The 22,052-nt window shown below is 38.9% G+C and overlaps 1 protein-coding gene across 1 annotated transcript in view; it reads left to right on the top strand.

The window, feature by feature from the left end:
* The window catches only part of KSR2 (kinase suppressor of ras 2), a 1,182,068-nt gene extending 1,160,673 nt beyond the window's left edge, over positions 1 to 21,395 (top strand). Inside the window, exons 18-20 of the mRNA XM_053701684.1 lie at positions 17,565 to 17,696; positions 18,566 to 18,695; positions 21,258 to 21,395. Coding sequence (XP_053557659.1) covers positions 17,565 to 17,696; positions 18,566 to 18,695; positions 21,258 to 21,395 — 400 coding nt within the window. The remainder of the gene's footprint in view (positions 1 to 17,564; positions 17,697 to 18,565; positions 18,696 to 21,257) is intronic.
* Positions 21,396 to 22,052: the final 657 nt, after the last annotated feature.

The following is a 22,052-nucleotide window of genomic DNA, read 5'->3' on the forward strand; positions in this document are numbered from 1 at the left end:
TGATTAGCTAAAATGCAAGTCTGTCAAAATATTTTGGTGTAGACTGTCCCTTTAATAACACTTATTAAGCGTTTGGGCACTGAAGACACAAGTTGGTTAAGTTTAGCAAGTGGAATTTCCTCCCATTCATCCATTATGTATGTCTTCAGCTGCACAACTGTATGGGCCTTCATTGTCTTATTTTGTGCTTCATAATGTGCCACACATTCTCAATCGGAGACAGGTCAGGACTGCAGGCAGGCCATGCTAGCACCCACATACTCTGCTTACGCAACCATGGGTTTGTAATCCGGGCAGAATGTGGTTTGGGGTTGTCCTGCTGGAAAATGCTGGGACCTCCCTGGAAAAGACGACGTCAGGATAGCCGCATATGTTGCTCCAAAATGTATAAATATTTCTCTTGTAAGGTGTATCCAGTCCACGGATCATCCATTACTTGTGGGATATTCTCATTCCCAACAGGAAGTTGCAAGAGGACACCTACAGCAGAGCTGTAATATAGCTCCTCCCCTAACTGTCATAGCCAGTCATTCTCTTGCAACTCTCAACAAGCAAGGACGTTGTAGGAGAAAGTGGTTAAATATAGCTAGTTTATTTTCTTCAATCAAAAGTTTGTTATTTTTAAATAGTACCGGAGTTGTGCTATTTTATCTCAGGCAGTAAATAGAAGAAGAATCTGCCTGAGGTTTCTATGATCTTAGCAGGTTGTAACTAAGATCCATTGCTATTCTCACATATGTCTGAGGGGATTACACAGATGAGGTAACTTCAGCGAGAGAATGGCGTGCAGTTTATTCTGCTATCAGGTATGTGCAGTTATAATTTTTTCTAGAGATGGAAAACACTAGAAAATGCTGCTGATACCAGATTAATGTAAGTTAAGCCTGAATACAATAATAATAACGACTGGTATCATGCTTACTCCCAGGGGTAATACCCTTATGATATTTACAATATAAAACGTTTGCTGGCATGTTTAATCGTTTTTATATATGCTTTGGTGATAAAACTTTATTGGGGCCTAGTTTTTTCCACATGGCTGGCTTAAATTTTGACTAGAAACAATTTCCACTGTTGTAGTATAAAAGTTACAGTTGGTGCAGTTAAAATTACAAACTGTGACATCCAGCTTCCCTCAAAGGCCCTCTGAATGCTATAGGACATCTCTAAAGGGCCCAAAGGCTTTCCAAAGTCGTTTATTGTGGAAGGTAGGGCCACAGCTTGCTGTGGCAGTTGGTTGTGACTGTTAAAAAAACGTCTATTTTGTTTTTTTTGATCCGTTTTTTGAACTAAGGGGTTAATCATCCATTTGCAAGTGGGTGCAATGCTCTGTTAGCCTATTATACACACTGTAAAAATTTCGTTTGATTTACTTCATTTTTTCACTGTTTTTCAAATTCTGACAAAATTTGTTTCTCTTAAAGGCACAGTACCATTTTTTATATTTGCTTGTTAACTTGATTTAAAGTGTTTTCCAAGCTTGCTAGTCTCATTGCTATTCTGTATGAACATGTCTGACATAGAAGAAACTCCTTGTTTATTATGTTTAAAAGCCATGGTGGAACCCCCTCTTAGAATGTGTACCAAATGTACTGATTTCATTTTATGCAATAAAGATCATTTTCTGTCTTTAAAAAATGTATCACCAGAGGAATCTGACGAGGGGGAAGTTATGCCGACTAACTTTCCCCACGTGTCTGACCCTTTGACTCCCGCTTAAGGCACTCACGCTCAAATGGCGCCAAGTACATCTAGGGCGCCCATAGCGTTTACTTTACAAGACATGGCGGCAGTCATGGATAATACACTGTCAGCGGTATTAGCCAGACTACCTGAACTTAGAGGTAAGTGAGATAGCTCTGGGGTGAGACAAAATGCAGAGCATACTGACGCTTTAAGAACCATGTCTGATACTGCCTCAAAATATGCAGAAGCTGAGGAAAGAGGGCTTCAGTCAGTGGGTGATGTTAATGACTCAGGAAAGATACCTGATTCTAATATTTCTACATTTAAATTTAAGCTTGAACACCTCCACGTGTTGCTTAGGGAGGTTTTAGCTGCTCTGAATGACTGTGATACCATTGCAGTGCCAGAGAAATTGTGTAGACTGGATAAATACTTTGCAGTGCCGGTGTGTACTGATGTTTTTCCAAATACCTAAAAGGTTTACAGAAATTATTAATAAGGAATGGGATAGACCAGGTGTGCCGTTCTCTTCCCCTCCTATTTTTAGAAAAATGTTTCCAATAGACGCCACCACATGGGACTTATGGCAGACAGTCCCTAAGGTGGAGGGAGCAGTTTCTACTCTAGTAAAGCGTACTACTATCCCTGTCGAGGATAGTTGTGGTTTTTTTTTAGATCCAATGGATAAAAAATTAGAGGTTACCTTAAGAAAATATTTATTCAACAAGGTTTTATCCTACAGCCCCTTGCATGCATTGCCCCTGTCACTGCTGCTGCGGCGTACTGGTTTGAGTCTCTGGAAGAGGCTTTACAGGTAGCGACTCCATTGGATGACATACTTGGCAAACTTAGAGCACTTAAGCTAGCCAATTCTTTTATTCTGATGCCATTGTTCATTTGACTAAACTAACGGCTAAGAATTCTGGTTTTGCTATACAGGCGCGCAGCTGACGTGACTTCAAAATCTAAGCTACTTAACATTCCCTTCAAGGGGCAGACCCTATTCGGGCCTGGTTGAAGGAGATTATTGCTGATATCACTGGAGGAAAAGGTCATGCCCTTCCTCAGGACAGGTCCAAATCTAGGGCCAAACAGTCTAATTTTCGTGCCTTTCAAAACTTCAAGGCAGGTGCGGCATCAACTTCCTCTAATAATAAACAAGAGGGAACTTTTGCTCAATCCAAGACGGTCTGGAGACCAAACCTGACATGGAAAAAAGGTAAGCAGGTAAAAAAGCCTGTTGCTGCCTCTAAGACAGCATAAAGGAACGGCCCCCTATCCAGGAACGGATCTAGTAGGGGGCAGACTTTCACTCTTTGCCTAGGCGTGGGCAAGAGATGTTCAGGATCCCTGGGCGTTGGAAATTATATCCCAGGGATATGTTCTGGACTTCAAAGCTTCCCCCCCAAAAGGGAGATTTCACCTTTCACAATTATCTGCACATCAGATAAAGAGAGAGGCATTCTTACACTGTGTACGAGTCCTCCTAGTTATGGGAGTGATCCATCCAGTTCCAAAGGAGGAACAGGGACAGGGTTTTTACTCAAATCTGTTTGTGGTTCCCAAAAAGAGGGAAACTTCAGACCAATTTTGGATCTAAAGATCTTAAACAAATTCCTCAAAGATCCATCGTTCAAGATGGAAACTATTCGTACCATCCTACCACTGATCCAGGAGGGTCAATATATGACTACACTGGATCTAAAGGATGCTTATCTTCACATTCCGATACACAAAGATCATCATCGGTTTCTCAGGTTTGCCTTTTAAGACAGGCATTACCAGTTGTAGCTCTTCCCTTGGGATTAGCTACAGCCCCAAGAATCTTTACAAAGGTTCTAGGGTCACTTATGGCGGTCCTACGGCCGCGGGGCATAGCAGTAGCCCCTTATTTAGACGACATCCTGATACAGGCGTCAAACTTCCAAATTGCCAAGTCTCATACGGACGTAGTACTGGCATTTCTGTGGTCGCATGGGTGGAAAGTGAACGAGGAAAAGAGTTCTCTATCCCCACTCACAAGAGTTTCCTTTCTAGGGACTCTGATAGATTCTGTAGAAATGAAAATTCACCTGACGGAGTCCAGGTTATCAAAGCTTCTAAATTCCTGCCGGGTTCTTCATTCCATTCCGCGCCCTTCGGTGGTTCAGTGTATGGAAGTAATCGGCTTAATGGTAGCGGCAATGGACATAGTGCCGTTTGCACGCTTACATCTCAGACCGCTGCAACTATGCATGCTCAGTCAGTGGAGCGGGGATTACACAGATTTGTCCTCTCAACTGAATCTGGACCAAGAGACCAGGGATTCTCTTCTCTGGTGGCTATCTCGGGTCCATCTGTCCAAAGGTATGACCTTTCGCAGGCCAGATTGGACAATTGTTACGACAGATGCCAGCCTTCTAGGTTGGGGTGCAGTCTGGAACTCCCTGAAGGCTCAGGGATCGTGGACTCAGGAGGAGTCTCTCCTTCCATTAAATATTCTGGAACTAAGAGCGATATTCAAGGCTCTTCAGGCTTGGCCTCAGTTAGCAACTCTGAGGTACATCAGATTTCAGTCGGACAACATCACGACTGTAGCTTACATCAACCATCAAGGGGGAACGAGAAGTTTCCTAGAGATGTTAGAAGTTTAAAAAATAATTCGCTGGGCAGAGATTCACTCTTGCCACCTATCAGCTATCCATATCCCAGGTGTAGAGCACTGGGAGGTGGATTTTCTAAGTTGTCAGACTTTTCATCCGGGAGAGTGGGAACTCCATCCAGAGGCATTTGCACAACTGATTCATCGTTGGGGCAAACCAGAACTGGATCTCATGGCGTCTCGCCAGAACGCCAACCTTCCGTGTTACGGATCCAGGTCCAGGGATCCCAAAGCGACACTGATAGATGCTCTAGCAGCGCCCTAGTCTTTCAACCTGGCTTATGTGTTTCCACCGTTTCCTCTGCTCCCTCGACTGATTGCCAAGATCAAGCAGGAGAGAGCATCAGTGATTCTGATAGCACCTGCGTGGCCACTCAGGACCTGGTATGCAGATCTAGTGGACATGTCATCCTTTCCACCATAGTCTCTGCCTCTGAAACAGGACCTTCTACTTCAGGGTCCTTTCAACCATCCAAATCTAATTTCTCTGAGGCTGACTGCCTGGAGATTGAACGCTTGATTTTATCAAAGCGTGGCTTCTCCGTATCAGTTATTGATACCTTAAGACAGGCACGAAAGCCTGTCACCAGGAAAATTTACCATAAGGTATGGCGTAGATATCTTTATTTTTGTGAATCCAAGGGTTACTCATGGAGTAAGGTCAGGATTGCTAGGATATTATCTTTTCTCCAAGAAGGTTTGGAAAAAGGATTGTCAGCTAGTTAAGTGTCTGGCAGATGTTCCAGACATTCAGGCATTTTGTCAGGCTTTAGTTAGAATCAAGCCTGTGTTTAAACCTGTTGCTCCACCATGGAGCTTAAACTTGGTTCTTAAGGTTCTTCAAGGAGTTCCGTTTGAACCTCTTCATTCCATAGATATCAAGCTTTTATCTTGGAAAGTTCTTTTTTTGGTAGCTATTTCCTCGGCTCGTAGAGTTTCTGAGCTATCTGCCTTACAATGTGATTCTCCTTATCTGATTTTTCATACGGATAAGGTAGTCCTGCATACCAAACCTGGGTTCTTACCTAAGGTGGTATCTAACAAGAATATCAATCAAGAGATTGTTGTTCCATCCTTGTGTTACACAATTTGGACGTGGTCCGTGCTTTAAAGTTTTACTTACAAGCTACTAAAGATTTTCGTCAAACATCTGCTTTGTTTGTTGTCTACTCTGGACAGAGGAGAGGTCAAAAGGCTTCGGCAACCTCTTTTTCTTTTTGACTAAGAAGCTTAATCCGCTTAGCCTATGAGACTGCTGGACAGCAACCTCCTGAAAGGATTACAGCTCATTCCACTAGAGCTGTGGCTTCCACTTGGGCCTTTAAAAACGAGGCTTCTTTTGATCAGATTTGCAAGGCGACGACTTGGTCTTCGCTTCATATTTTTTCAAAATTTTACAAATTTGATACTTTTGCTTCTACGGAGGCTATATTTGGGAGAAAGCTTTTACGGGCAGTGGTTCCTTCCATTTAAGTTCCTGCCTTGTCCCTCCCTTCATCCGTGTACTTTAGCTTTGGTATTGGTATCCCACAAGTAATGGATGATCCGTGGACTGGATACACCTTACAAGAGAAAACACAATTTATGCTTACCTGATAAATTTATTTCTCTTGTGGTGTATCCAGTCCACGGCCCGCCCTGTCATTTTAAGGCAGGTAATTTTTAAATTTAAACTACAGTAACCACTGCACCCTATGGTTCCTCCTTTCTCGGCTTGTTTTCGGTCGAATGACTGGCTATGACAGTTAGGGGAGGAGCTATATTACAGCTCTGCTGTGGGTGTCCTCTTGCAACTTCCTGTTGGGAATGAGAATATCCCACAAGTAATGGATGATCCGTGGACTGGATACACCTTACAAGAGAAAACACAATTTATGCTTACCTGATAAATTTATTTCTCTTGTGGTGTATCCTGTCCACGGCCCGCCCTGTCATTTTAAGGCAGGTAATTTTTAAATTTAAACTACAGTAACCACTGCACCCTATGGTTCCTCCTTTCTCGGCTTGTTTTCGGTCGAATGACTGGCTATGACAGTTAGGGGAGGAGCTATATTACAGCTCTGCTGTGGGTGTCCTCTTGCAACTTCCTGTTGGGAATGAGAATATCCCACAAGTAATGGATGATCCGTGGACTGGATACACCACAAGAGAAATAAATTTATCAGGTAAGCATAAATTATGTTTTTTCTGCATTAATGGTGCACTGACAGATTTACAAGTTACTCATGCAATGGGCACTGAAACACCCCTATACCATGACAGATGCTAGCTTTTGGACCTAACGCTGATAACTGCTTGGATGGTCCTTTTCTTCTTTGGCCTGGAGAACACAATGGCTGTTTTGTTTTTTTAAAAAAAACTATTTGAATTGTTGACTTGTCGGACCACAAAACACGATTCTACTGTGCTACTGTCCAACTCAGATGAGACTGAGCCCAGAGAAGTTGGCGGCGCTTCTGTTGGCGGCGCTTCTGGACAGTGTTGATGTATGGCTTCGGTTTTGCATAGTAAAGCCTTAACTTGCATCTGTTGATACAGTGGCAAATGGTGTTGACAGACAAAGGTTTACCAAAGGATTCCTGAGCCCATGTCAAGATATCCATTGCAGACTCATGACGGTTTTTGAGACAGTGACGTCTGAGGGATTGGATATCATGTGCATTCAGAAGTGGTTTTCAGCTTTGCACTTTATGCACCAAGATTTGACTGAATTCCTTGAATCTTTTAATTATATTGTGCATTGTAGAAGGTGAAATGCACAAAATTCTACCGATTTGTCTTTGGGGAATGTTCTCAAAGTGTTGGATTATTCGCTGACGCATCTGTTGGCAGGTTGGCAAACCTTGACCCATCCTTGCTCGTGAAGGACTAGTCCTTTTTTTGGAAACTCCTTGTATACTATGGTTACACAATTCCCTCACCTGTTTCACATCACCTTCTTATTTCAACTTGTCACGTCGCTGTTAGTCCTAAATTGCCCCTGTCCCAACTTTTTTGCAGTGTGTTGCAGTCATCAGATCTGAAATGAGTGTATATTTTAAAAAAATATTATAAATTGACAAAGTAAAACATCAAATAACGTGTTACTAATGTGTTTTCAATATAGTACAGGGTGAATTGAATTTTCAAAAGTTTTTTTTTTGCATTTTCCATACTGTCCCAACTTTTACAGAATTGGGTTTGTATATACCGATTGTGTTTACTTTCAACTCGTAATAGGAGCGCAATTTAAAGGGACGCTGAACCCAAATTTTTCTTTCGCGATTCAGATAGAGCATGCAATTTTAAGCAACTTTCTAATTTACTCCTATTATCAAATTTTCTTCATTCTCTTGGTATCTTTATTTGAAATGCAAGAATGTAAGTTTAGATGCCGGCCCATTTTTGGTGAACAACCTGGGTTATTCTTGCTGATTGGTGGATAAGTTCACCCACCAATAAACAAGTGCTGTCCAGTGTCTAAAGTAAAAAAATAGCTTAAAAGCCTTCTTTTTCAAATAAAGATAGCAAGAGAACGAAAACAAATTGATAATAGGAGTAAATTAGAGAGTTGCTTAAAACTGCATGCTCTATCTGAATCATGAAAGAAAAAAATTTGGGGTTCAGTGTCCCTTTAACCTGCGCTCAAAAGCAAAAACCCGATATTGCTTTCCCGCAAATGTTTGCACTCCACTTGTAATCTGGCCCTTTGTGTTTTGCTATCCACTATTAGGGATGTGAGAGTAATCATCTTTATTGGTGCATATGCACATTTCTATTGTGTTGCTAAAGAACAATACAGTCGTATGCAAAAGTTTAGGCACCCCTGACAATTTCCATAATTTTCATTAATAAATAATTGGGTGTTTGGATCAGCAATTTCATTTTGATCTATTAAATAACTGAAGGACACAGTAATATTTCAGTAGTGAAATGAGGTTTATTGGATTAACAGAAAATGTTCAATATGCATCAAAACAAAATTTGACAGGTGCATAAATGTGCGCACCCATATCATTTTTTTTTATTTGAATACGTGTAACTACCTAGCACTGATTAATTGGAACACACAATTGGTTTGGTAAGCCCATTAAGCCTTGAACTTTATAGACAGGTGCATCCAATCATGAGAAAAGGTATTTAAGGTGGCTAATTGTAAGTGGCAACATGGGGGCCTCAAAACAACTTAAAGACCTGAAAACAAAGATTGTTCAACATTATGGCTTTAGGGGAAGACTACAAAAAGCTATTGCGGAGGTTTAAGCAGTCAGTGTCCACTGTGAGGAACATAGTGAGGAAATGGAAGACCACAGGCACAGTTCTTGTTAAGGCCAGAAGTAAAATATCGGAGAGGCAAAGGCAAAGGATGGTGAGAACAGTCAAAAACAGTCCACAGACCACCTCAAAAGACCTACAACATCATCTTGCTGCAGATGGTGTCACTGTGCATCGTTTAACAATTCAGCGTATGGGAGAGTGATGCGGAAGAAGCCTTTTCTGTGCACACATGCCACAAACAGAGTCACTTGAGGTATGCAAACGCACATTTTGACAAGCCAGCTTCATTTTGGAAGACGGTGCTGTGGACTGATGAAACAAAGATTGAGTTATTTGGTCATAGCAAGGGGCATTTTGCATGGTGGCAAAAGAACACAGCGTTCCAAGACAAACACTTGCTAGCCACAGTAACATTTGGTGGATGTACCATCATGCTGTGGGGCTGTGTGGCCAGTGCCGGTACTGGGAAGCTTGTTAAAATTGAGCGTCCCATGGATTCCACTCAATATCAGCAGATACTTGAGAATAATGTTGAGGAATCAGTCACAAAGTTGAAGTTACGCCGGAGCTGGATATTTGTTTTAACAAGACAACGACCCAAAACACTGCTCAAAATCTACTCTGGCATTTATGCAGCGGAACAAGTACAATGTTCTGGAATGGCAATCCCAGTCCCCAGACCTGAATATCTTTGAAATTCTGTGGGGTGATTTGAAGCGGGTTGTCCATGCTCGGCAACCATCAAACCTAACTGAACTGGAGATGTTTTGCAAGGAGGAATGGTCCAAAATACCTTCATCCAGAATCCAGACACTCATTACAGGCTATAGGAAGCGTCTAGAGGCTGTTATTTTTGCTAAAGGAGGCTCTACTAAATATTATTGCAATATTTCTGTTGGGGTGCCCAAATTTATGCACCTGTCTAATTTCGTTTGGATGCATATTGCACATTTTCTGTTAATCCACTAAACCTCATTTCACTACTGTGAAGTATTACTGTGTCCTTCAGTTATTTGATAGATCAAAATGAAATTGCTGATACAAACACCCAGTTATTTATAAATGAAAATCATGGAAATTGTCAGGGGTGCCTAAACTTTTGCATACGACTGTATATCAGCCAAGTCTAAACATGTTTGAAACAAATTAATATCTTGTTTGCTGCAGTTGTCATTCAATAACTTAACTCCGCCCACCATTTCTCCTATTTTGAGGAGCCAATCAGGCTTGAGTCAGCAGCTAACAAGGCTAGTCATGGTCATTATGCTAGTTTAAAGGGAGTTGTTTTGCTGCTCTTATCCAATAAGGGAAAAATACTGTATGTTGCAAATTTAGCCTTAAGAAGTCTGCAGTATACTTTAGCAGTTCTAAAAAATTAGAAAAGCCACAATTTCCAGAGCTAAATTGCATGAAAATGGGGCAAAATAAATAATTGAACTGTATTGAAAAGCTGTTTAACTAAGCCTAAATAACATTTTATATTAAAATCTTCAGGTTTTTACCATACCTTTAATCATTGGGACTGTATAATCAAAGACCATAATACTAAATTAGCCTTTCATTTTTGCAAAACACTTTATAATAGCAGAAATATCCAATAAAAAAAATCAGTATTTTGCACAAATTAAACGCATATTAAAACTGTGTGTAGTTTTTAAAATAAAGAATAAGTGGTGCTCTTGGGACATCTCCCGCTGTGATCTGTCATACACGGCCATTATACAGGGACAACTTGTGGTGCATGTTTTAAAGAGGCTAATACACTTTCTAGCCTCCCTGCCCAAACACTAGCAAACAATAATGCCGGGTGTTTAAAGATAACCTTGAAGCCTGTAATTAGAAGTATTTGTTTTTGTTTGAACTGATGTTTAATGCATCCCAAGCTTTTCAAACACCAGTGAGGCAGTACACAAGCTCACAGTAGACTATGCCAGGTGTCCTAATTTCCTGACTGTACAGCTCATCCTGACAAGATCATAAGAAAAATAATTGCTCAACTTTTTTTCGTTATGTTTTAATTGCACGTTGCGTAACAATGAAATGATCCTCATAAAAGGCACAGGAGCTCCCACATATTATAGCTAACAGCTTTCACCGACCATGTTTATATTTATTGCAAACTCTGCCACGTTTGCCCCCTATGTCCCTGCCTATATAGAATGGGCAGAGGATCACAACTTACCATGGTTGTTTGAAGCCAGAATTTTGGTAGCACATTTTCTTACATGTATTATGTAGATTTAAATAGGAAAATCAGTATTAATTAGTTAAATAATTCCTCCACTGCCTTAATATGGAGCATTGTTAGTATTTTGGGTTTAACAGTTTAGAACTATCCTAGCTAAAAGGCGACAGCCAAGCTTTTAACAATAAACTATGTTGATAGGTATTATAAAGATGTTTTCCACACTTAGGGCCAGATTACAAGTGGCGCTCTAACAGTTTTCTGGTGAGTAATATCGGGTTTGTCGCAGCTATTTGCATGCGTTGGAAGGGTTATTATTATTTATAATAACAAAAATGTGAACAAAAACCAGAAGTGCACTAATACTAACAATAGATACAATCACCAGAAATAGATACACCACCAGAATCACAGAGGGATCTCACATGAAGGGGTGTAGATTGGCAAACAAAGAGACACACTAAGAACTCATATGCAGTCTGGACTTGGTTTCACTATCCTGATCAATTGTGTATGGTGCTTGAGTACAGAGTTTCTAGCTTGCCAGTGGGATGGCTATAGAGCCTGATACTTTAAGATATAGTGGCTCTGATTAATGTGAGTACCTGTGGTCACCTGTTTATTATGTTGGCTCGGATTACAAGTCCCATGGTATGGCTTTACCTCTCGCAATATGGTATTTGCACATGGAATGGTCATTGATTTGGTATTACCATTCTCGCATTTAGTCTTTGCCGTGCCCAATATGGCCTATACCACAACAATCCTTTCCACACTCAAAGGCCTGTAGTAATGTGTTTCTCAAAACTCACCAAAAATAGCTTACAAAGTACACCTACACCCATAAACTACACTATTAACCCCTAAACCACCACCCCCCACATCGCAGCAACTAAATAAAATGAATAACCCCTAAACCACCATCCCCCCACATCGCAAGCAGTAAATAAAACTAATAACCCCTAAGCCGCCATCTCCCCACATAGCAGCAACTAAATAAAATGAATAACCCCTAAACCACCATCCCCCCACATTGCAAAGTATTAAACTAATATCTAAACCCCCTAACTTAACACCCCCTAACTTAACCCCAATTAAAATACATATACATTAAATTAAATATAAACTAACTACCTTAAAACATATAAAAACTTACCTGTAAAACAAAATGAAAACCTAAGCTTAAACTAAAAAAAAAACTAACATTTTAACTATTTACTTTTTATTCTTCTTCAGAATATGGTAACAAGGGAGTTGAGTACAGTAGGTCTCACTAAATGCCCAACTGTACATTGTAATAGCTTTAATGTCTTTATTTCTGTAGTAACCATATAAAAAGAACTAAAACCGCAGGCATGTAACATTTTACTGTTTAATTGATTCCTTGTTCTAATACATCTGCCAGTGTCCATACTCTCCCCACTACTGCTGGTGGTGCTTAATATTTACAGTTGTGCTATTTCACTTCAACAATTAAATAAGCAAAAGTAGTTTTTTTCCTGAAATGCTTATTAAAAGGTCCACTTAAGGGCACCGTTACCATTAGATATGTCAATAAAAGATATTTCTGCTTACGACATAACTACCAACGAGGTCTTGTGCACACAAACACAGCTAATAGATAAGGGATTTGACTGGGCAAAAAACTGGTTCTCTTACAGACGTTTACACAACTACATCTCTACTCACAGCAATAAAAATAATTTAACCCGCACTCCCACTAACTTAGAGAAATTATACCTGACTAACACACCAATTAGGCACTCCCTATCTACGATATATAAAATTCTTCTTCAACCCCCTCCGGGTAATCTCCCCTACTCCATCGAGATGTGGGAGAGAGAACTGGGGAAAATAATTCTTCCACATGCTGCAGTCAACATATTTTTAAACACAAAAAGATCATCTGTCCCTTCATCCATACTGGAGACTAATTATAAAATCTTACACTGCTGGTACCTAACTCCCCGCAGACTCGACCGCCTGTTCTCATCCACAAGCGACAGGTGCTGGAGGTGCAGACACGTGGGCAGCGGGATGGGCCACATGTGGTGGTGGTGTTCACGATTGAACCACTACTGGTATGAGGTCATACATGAAATTGAAACTATCTTTCAAATCTCGATCCCTCCTGACCCTCTGATATGGCTTCTAAATAAATCCACTAAATTGCCCTGTAGGTCCTTACTTCCTCTTTTTCGCATCTTTACGAACAGTGTAAAGATGTTAATAGCTAAAATGTGGAAGACAAGAGATATTCCTACACTAACTAATTGGCGCAATAAAGTATCAGAATTACTAGAGCTTGAAGAATACTCTGCTTATAAGAGAGGTACTACCGACAACTTTACTGCCCTCCAATTTATCTGGGATGAATACAAACGAAATATTAATGACTAGCGCTGCCATGTTAGATCCTACCCTTAACTAGTTGGGCCTCCCCGGGTCCGGACACCCCTTTTTTCTTAATGACTAGTTATTTTTCATTTTATTCTTCTTCTTATTTATTTTCTTTTATTCTTATTTTTTCTTACATTGGAAAAACTTGTTACAATATGTCATTCGTTCCTCCTTCTATGTTTGCGATACCATGCTCGTTCTTGGCCCCTTCTGCTCCATGCAATGGAATGGTGTCGATCATGGAGGAGGACAGACTATATAGAATTTGTGAAACATGCAATGTATGATTTTGTATCGTCTCCTTTTTCTTTTGTGACACTCCCTGTTTACCTATTAATAAAAATAATTTTACTAAAAGGTCCACTTAAAGTGGCTATGAAACTCTTTCAAGACATCACTCTGTGCCACTTTATTATGTCCCAAAACTAACAACATCTGAGGCAACATCTTACACCCCGTTGTGAGTAACATATATCCATGACTTATATAAAAAAGAAACTGTGATATAGCATTGTATGGGGCCGATTTAACTTTGTCTGCCCGACATGATACGCTGTAGCGTATCATGTCTGACAGACATCACTGAATGCCGACAGCATACGCTGTCAGTATTTAACACTGAACAAGCAGTTCTAGTGAACTGCTTGTGCAATGCCGCCCCCTGCAGAATCGCGACCAATCGCCCGCTAAGCAGGTGGTGTCAATCAACCTGATTGTATCGGATCAGGCGGATTGCAGACCACAGCCTCAGAGGCAGCGGACCAGTTATGGAGCAGCAGTCTTAAGGCCGCTGCTTCATAACTGCTGTTTCCGGCGAGCCTGAAGCCTGAGCCTGAAACAGGGGCATCAGGGGCCATTCGTTCCTTGATAAATCGGCCTCTATGTCTCCAGTAGAAAACCAAAAGGCAACAGTTTTACTATTTCAATATTGACATATAACAGAATGTGTTGTAGAACCTGGGTAGCACTAATCTAGTGGGGTTTTAAGAGTTACATTTGCATTATTCTCACAGCAGTATGGAGGGCTGCCTCTAAATCCTTGCCTTATTTGTCACTTACTTTGAGCTTTGCAAGTTGGGTAGCAAGACATTTTATATGCCTTATATTAATTGTCAGCCCTTGTGTCAATATTGTGACAGTACAGAGATGCCTTGTACATCAATGTTATAGTTGTATCATAGAAATTAAAATTGGCATGTAATTTCCCAGATAGGTTGCTTATGATTGGAAAAGAAAATGAAGCAAGGCTTAAAATACCAACCATAGCACATATATTTCATCCAAAATATCAGTAATTTAGCATACCATATTTTATTGCCTGCAGAGAGACCCTGATATTTTTAGGTTCATGCTTCTGGAATCTAGTCTTCCTCCGATATATTCAGGGGGCTCAGGGGTAGCACTCCGGAAATCAGTCCTATTACTGCTGCCATCAGTATTTACAGATGTGCCAGAGTCTTAATCAATCAGACTATAGTTAGGTCTGAATATTACTGCTATATACTCCAGTAGCTATCTTAATGAAAAATAATATCCCCACCCCCACCATACACAATACTCAGTGGTGAAAAATAGTAATGCTACAAGTGGATACATAAATATATATCAAAATATTGGAAGGAGTATTCATTTAATCACGGAAAATAGACACCGCATTGCAAGTTTTGGCCCGAATGATCCATTAATCCAAGACAGAAATAGTTCCAAACTAGAGAACCTATCCTCCCGTGGTCGTGGCAAGAATTTAACATTGCACAAGGAAATCCTTGTGAGAGCAGTGTCAATCACTCCATCAAATGAGTTCAGGGTGTCCTAAGAAATAGATGGCAGCCTCTTGCAGCAATGAGGCTTGGAGCTCCAAAGCAGCGTCCACTGCTTGATCTGATGGTATTTTGGTACAATATATATCTATACCTATATATAAAGATGATTATATATAGGTATAGATATATACAGCTATATATAGGAATATCTATTTAGATACACATAGAACATATTCTGCTATGTGCAGAATATTGGAATGTGAAATATTTACACTAAATACATTATTAAAACCTTTATTAAATATGATTATTGCATAAATATGCTTTTTCATGTTTTTGCCTACTTAAAGTGCTCCAATGCACTTCTGTATATGCATATATATGTATTTATGTGTGTATATATGTCTGAAAATACATATATAAGTACAATGTACTGTACACATATATACTGTATATATACACACATATACATTTTTAGACATGTTAAAGCCCTTTGCCTGCCTTTCTTTTTCTAACACCTGAGACCTTGGGGCCCATTTATCAAGCTCCGAACGGAGCTTGTGGGCCCCTGTTTCTGGCGAGTCTTCAGACTCGCCAGAAACAGCAATTATGAAGCAGCGGTCTAAAGACCGCTGCTCCATAACCCTGTCCGTCTGCTCTGAGCAGGCGGACAGGAATCGCCGGAAATCAACCCGATCGAGTACGATCGGGTTGATTGACACCCCCCTGCTGGCCGCGAGTCAGCAGGGGGCAGCGTTGCACCAGCAGCTCTTGTGAGCTGCTGGTGCAATGTTAAATGCGGAGAGCGTATTGCTCTCCGCATTTAGCGAGGTGTTGCGGACCTGATCCGCACCACCTTTGATAAATAGAGGCCCTCATGTCTTTGAGCCTTTATAACTTTGGTGTGCAAATTTTTTTTTCCATAGTTTTAGATTAGTGTTATTATGCGTGTAACTGTACTTCGTAATGTATTTGTAATATGTTTTGTGACACTTTTATGTTTCGCAAAACAGTTAAAGGGACACTGTACCCAAACTTTTTCTTCCGTGATTCTGCAATTTTAAGCAACTTTCTAATTAACTCCTATTATCAAATTTTCTTTATTCTCTTGGTATGTTTATTTGAAAAGCAAGAATGTAAGTTTAGATGCCGGCCCATTTTGGTAAACAACCTGGGCTGTCTTTGCTGATTGGACAGCACCAATAAAAAAAGTGCTGTCCATGGTTCTGAATCAAAAATTTGCTGACTCCTTAGCTTAGATGCCTTCTTTTTAAAATAAAGATAGCAAGAGAACGAAGAAAAATTGATAATAGAAGTAAATTAGAAAGTTGCTTATAATGACATGCTCTATCTGAATCATGAAATAATTTTTTTAGGTTCAGTATCCCTTTAACCAGAGCTCTGAAGTCACAGTAATCATTAGACATGTGCGATTCGGTTCGGTCCGAATCGAAATTCGGATGAATTTTGTCGAATTCGGAGATTCGGATCGATTCGAATTCCGAATTGCGGTAGTGCCGAATCTACCAAATAAATCTGAATTGATTCGAATTTATTCGGTAGATTCGGATGGCTGTGTATTACACTAGTATTGTACAGTATACTAGTGTAATACACAGCACATCCAACTTAACACTGACCGAAATTCCGAATCGATTCGAACCGAATCGAACTGAATCGAACCGAATTTCCCACGAATCCGAAAGAATCCGAATTAATCCGAAACTAATTCATTTGATTTCTTCCAAATTCGAATCGATCCGAACCGAAATTCGAATCGGTCCAAACCGAATTTTTCGCGGCTGCACATGTCTAGTAATCATTCTAGCATAAATCGCTATTGCACTCAAACGATCGCGTTTGCTTTCAACTTGTAATACGAGCGTAAGCCCGATGTGTGCAAACCCTCACAACAAACCACTTAACTCTTGCACGCAAACGTTTGTGCTCCACTCGTAATCTAGCCCTGATTATTTTATAAGTAGATTCAAGATAGTTGCAAATCTTATCTCTATTCTCTCTCATCTTTATGGTCACATTCCTGAATTCTAAAAGCTAGTAAGCATTTGTATTATATTTGTTCTATTATCAGTGCAGCACAGGAGAGATTAACATTTGTCTCCATAAACTATATGAAATAAAGAGGCATTGGACATCCATAAAATAGGAAGTAGTGATTGCAGCATTTTAAACGTTGCTAAGGTGTAAAACTTTGATTATGCTTTTGAGGAAGGAAAAAGGAGGTGCAAAAGTCATAGTATAAATATGTTATACTATAAGAACTATAGAACTGTGAGACTTTACCTGCAGTTAAATACATATTTTAATTTCCCGTTATACTTTGTAGACATCACTAAAGTGTGTGAGGTCTTTCCACACTTTTACCAGTGGGCTCTATTTATTAAAACATATTGTAGAGGTTTTTCTTATTTAATTAGTAAATTGTGTCATTGTTTCTTTTCTTTAAATTTTTCCAGAGATGGAGGAACCTCTCACAGCTGTCAGTTTGTCATTACTGTAACAGTTCCTATGACTTGAGCTATTATCCAGATATTATTTTAAAACTTTAGTGTTGTGATGAACATTCAGAACAGAGTAGACTAACTTGCACTGTATCTTTATTCACCCCCAGGAGAACAGACAAGCTCCGTATACCTAATGGTTGGCTCTGCCATTTGGCTCCAGAAATAATTTGCCAGTTGTCACCTGACACCGAGGAAGATAAGCTTCCTTTCTCTAAGCACTCTGATGTATTTGCACTTGGGTAAGTAACACACCTCTGAAAAATTTGTAGTCTATTCTAATGATGACTTAAAGGGACACTGTACCCAAAAATTTTCTTTTGTGATTCAGATAGAGCATGCAATTTTAAGCAACTTTCTAATTTACTCCTTTTATCAATTCTTCTTTGTTCTCTTGCTATCTTTATATGAAAAAGAAGGCATCTAAGCTTTTTTCTTGGTTCAGCACTCTGAACAGCAGTTTTTGATTGGTGGATGAATTTATCCACCAATCAGCAAGGACAACCTAGGTTGTTCACCATAAATGGGCCGGCATCTAAACTTACATTCTTGCATTTCAAATAAAGATACCAAGAGAATAAAGAAGATTTGATAATAGGAGTAAATTAGAAAGTTGCTTAAAATTGCATGCTCTAACTGAATCATGAAAGAAAATTTTTGGGTACAGTGTCCCTTTAAGGCTAAAAACATCATTGAAATTTGCATCTTTTCCTGTCCTTTAGTAGAGTCTCATCTATAATTCCATTATAGTTTTTAAGAATATTTCTCTATAAAAATATTGCATTATAAATGTGTGCTATTTATCTTTAAATTCATGTTTCTTAAAAATGTTTATAAAACTGTCTTTTAATCTGAGGTCATTCTAATTTTTAACAATACTTTAAGAGAAGAAATAAAAAAACAACAACTCAGTAGAACTGTAAATGAGTGGAGTAAATTTAACATATCCTTTCTTCACACATGTGCCCTTACCCAGCTACCCAAATCATTTTACACATAATTCTTTTATCCTAGTTTGTTTACTATAAACTTAGTTTAAAATATGATAATTGCAATTCTAAAAATAAAAGAGTAAGGTTGCAATGGTTTTCTGTTTTTCCCTACATTACAGAACAATATGGTATGAGTTGCATGCCAGGGAGTGGCCATTTAAGATTCAGCCAGCAGAAGCGATAATATGGCAAGTAGGAAATGGGATGAAGCCAAATCTCACCCAAATCGGAATGGGGAAAGAGATATCAGTGAGTATACTATACTTCAATCGGTACTTCAATAGATTGGTGAATATACTTCACAGAGCTCACTCACACTGTGAGATTAGATGAAGAAAACATGACAATGTGCAGCAAATTCTAAATAGCAGGAAAGAGGCATTATTTAAAATTAAAAATGTTATGTTTTTATTTATGTATAGATTCTAATGTATTTAAAGCTGATATATATAAATATAAATAAATGTATTGTTTGAAGTATGATTTAGGTAAGTCCAGTGAGTGCTGCCCCCCTTCTTGATTATTTGAGATCTGTGCAAAAGTTTTAGGCAGGTGTTAAAAAATGATGTGAAGTAAGAATGCTTTCAAAAATAGAAATGTTAATGTTTTTTTTGTTTTTTTTTTTAAAAAATCAATTAACAAAATGCAAAGTGAGTGAACTGAAGAAAAATCAATCAATATTTGATGTGACTATCCTTTGCCTTCAAAACACCATCAATCTGTCTAGTTGCATTTTGTTGCACACCTCAAACATATTTTACAAGATCCACAGGGGCTTTGTTGGAGAATTGGGCCATATGCTCCATATATGGTGGAATTATTATTATCATTGTTTTGTAGAGCTCCAACAAATTCCGTAGCACTATAAACATAGGCATCATATGCAAGCTAACATTTATAGGGATCAAGTGGGTAGAGGGCCCTGCTGAGAGTTGCACTGTTGTAGTCAGCTCTTATGAAGGTGATCTGCAAACAGCTCGGCTCATAGGCTTACATGCTGAGGGGTTTCAAGGGGATAACAAAGGAGGAGAGGAACTGAGGTTAAAAAAGGTTAGCATATGTGTCCCTGAACAGTAGAGTCTTTAGGGAGTGCTTGAAACTAGGCAAAAGTCTTGTGGAACGAGGCAGAAAGTTCCACAAAATAGGGGCCAGTATGGAGAAGTCCTGTAGATGGGGATGTGAGGAGGTAACAAGAGAGGAGAAGGTGAAGAGGAGGTCTTGAGCAGAACGAAGGAGACAGGAGGGAGAATATCTGGAGATAAGGTCTGAGATGTGGTGGAGTGCAGAGCCATTGACGGCCTTGTATGCCAGACTCAGAAGGAAAGGAATTTGGCAGAAAGGTGCAGCAGATGAAGAGCGACGTGTAAGGAAGACGAGCCTGGCAGAAGCATTTATTATGGTTTCTAAAGGAGCTAGGCTAACTAGGAAAACCAGATAGGATAGAGTTGTCCTCGGATATGTTTGTTGTGGAATGACGTTGAGTAGCTAGGCAAGTATTGATTTGGAATGACAGTCACTCTCCAAGAGTCCCGCTATCCTTAATATCAAACTCAAATGCTCATGAAAAATAAGATTAGCCCTATTTCAAATAGCAAAAAATGGCAAAAAATCTCTACTCTCCAGGGAATGGAACTCGCCTCAACCACCTACTAAATTACCATAGATCTAGAGGGTTATGGATTTTTTAAGAGACAAAAATAAATTTTTGCTATAACATCCAATTTTATTGGGGACAATTTAAAACAAAACCACCGAACACAATTAGTACTTGACATGCCTCAGTATAACTAATGTATACTCATTTGGAGATGCAAATCCGATTAAGGCAATACTTCCCTTTAACTTATCTTTTCTTCATCTCCACATTCTATCTGTTAGCTTTTATACTTCGAAACCAAATTATCATGCTGCGAATGCAGCAGTTTCTGGGCGAGTTTTCAGGCTCACCAGAAACAAAAGGTAAGAAGCAATTGGCCGCTAATGTGCAGGGGGCGGCATTGCACAAGCATTTTACACAAAATGTTTGTGCAATGATAAATGCCGACAGTGCTATAATTTATAGTTATATTATTTACTTGCTGTAGATTAAGAGAGATAAGAAAACAAAAATCTTGTAATAACATTATAATGTATAATAGTGGAAAATCAAGTCATTCTTATATTTAACCTGGATAGATAAACCTTGTTTATGTTATCTTGTTGATTTCACCATTTTCATTTTTCTTTTTCTTGAAAAGAATCTATAAAAATAGCAACAATAAAAAACTATTAACATTTCTAATTCTGAAAGCATTCTTACTTAACTTTTTCACACCTGACTAAACTATATATATATATATATATATATATATATTGTTATTGCTTTTCCCTTATTGAATAATAAAAGGTAAAGCTAAAGGGGCATTCTTCTGGAGGAAATATGTGCCAATACAGGACAGAAATAAAAATTGATATATGTGTTCATTGATTTGTTTTCAGTAGAAAATTACATGTATTAACAAATTAGAACATGTCATTTTTTCTTCTATAATGGCCCTTTAACGTAAAGTTCAAAAACCTTATTTGATATTCATTCTGTGGCTGTATTTATATATTAGAAGAGGCAAATTTTTCTTTATAGAAAAATATTAGTCTTGATACTTGGACATGGTTAATAAAAAAAAAAGAAGGATATCACCATTTTACTCATACATAATAATGTATTCATGTCAGTATAGAGAGTTAGACTAGGACATTGCAAGATTTTTGCAGCGTAGCCACAGAACAGTTTTGATCATTAACTGATATATTGATAACTTATTTATTTTATAGGATATTCTGCTTTTTTGTTGGGCCTTTGAACAAGAAGAAAGACCATCTTTCACCAAACTGATGGAGATGCTGGAGAAGCTGCCAAAGCGGAATAGACGTCTCTCTCATCCTGGGCACTTCTGGAAGTCAGCTGAGTAAGTCTCCTTAATGTCTTCTGTGTATAATGTGTAGGAGAACTTTCAAAGCAGCGGCAATCTTCTTAAAACCAATATATCTTTATTAGCCTCTTTAAAAACACACTGGACAAGCTCACAATAATTGTAGACAAATCTCTGTATAATGACCACATCATCAATTCATAATATTTATATTTATATAATTTGTATTGACTGATTCTATATTAATTATGTTACATTTGTTTATTTTTTTTATTTTACAAGTACTTATTTTTTAGTTAATAATGTTTGTTATTTGCCAACCAAATAAGTCATTATTACGAACCAAAATAGCAGCTAAAGTATTCGTATGTGTGGCAAATATATATATTTTTAAAAAGGCCCAAAGTTGAGCTATTAAAAGTGAAGGGCAATTTAGATGAATTAGTGCCCGGTTTTTAATAAACCTATTAAAAACAAGGGCACTTTAATTCATTAAAATTGACATTTCACTCCTTTTCTTCAAAAACTTACCTTTTTAATCCTGAATGCTGCTCCAGCGATTCCCCCGGCCGTCAGAAGCCTCTTCTTACGTCAGAAATGACGAATCCGACTTCCTCCAATTGCAGCTTTCCCCCCCTGGGGGATCATGGCCTGTTACAACGCCGTGATTGGAGGAAGCCGGATTCGTCATTTTGGA

This window comes from Bombina bombina, chromosome 2, assembly GCF_027579735.1.
Source record: "Bombina bombina isolate aBomBom1 chromosome 2, aBomBom1.pri, whole genome shotgun sequence".
Lineage (NCBI taxonomy): Eukaryota > Metazoa > Chordata > Amphibia > Anura > Bombinatoridae > Bombina > Bombina bombina.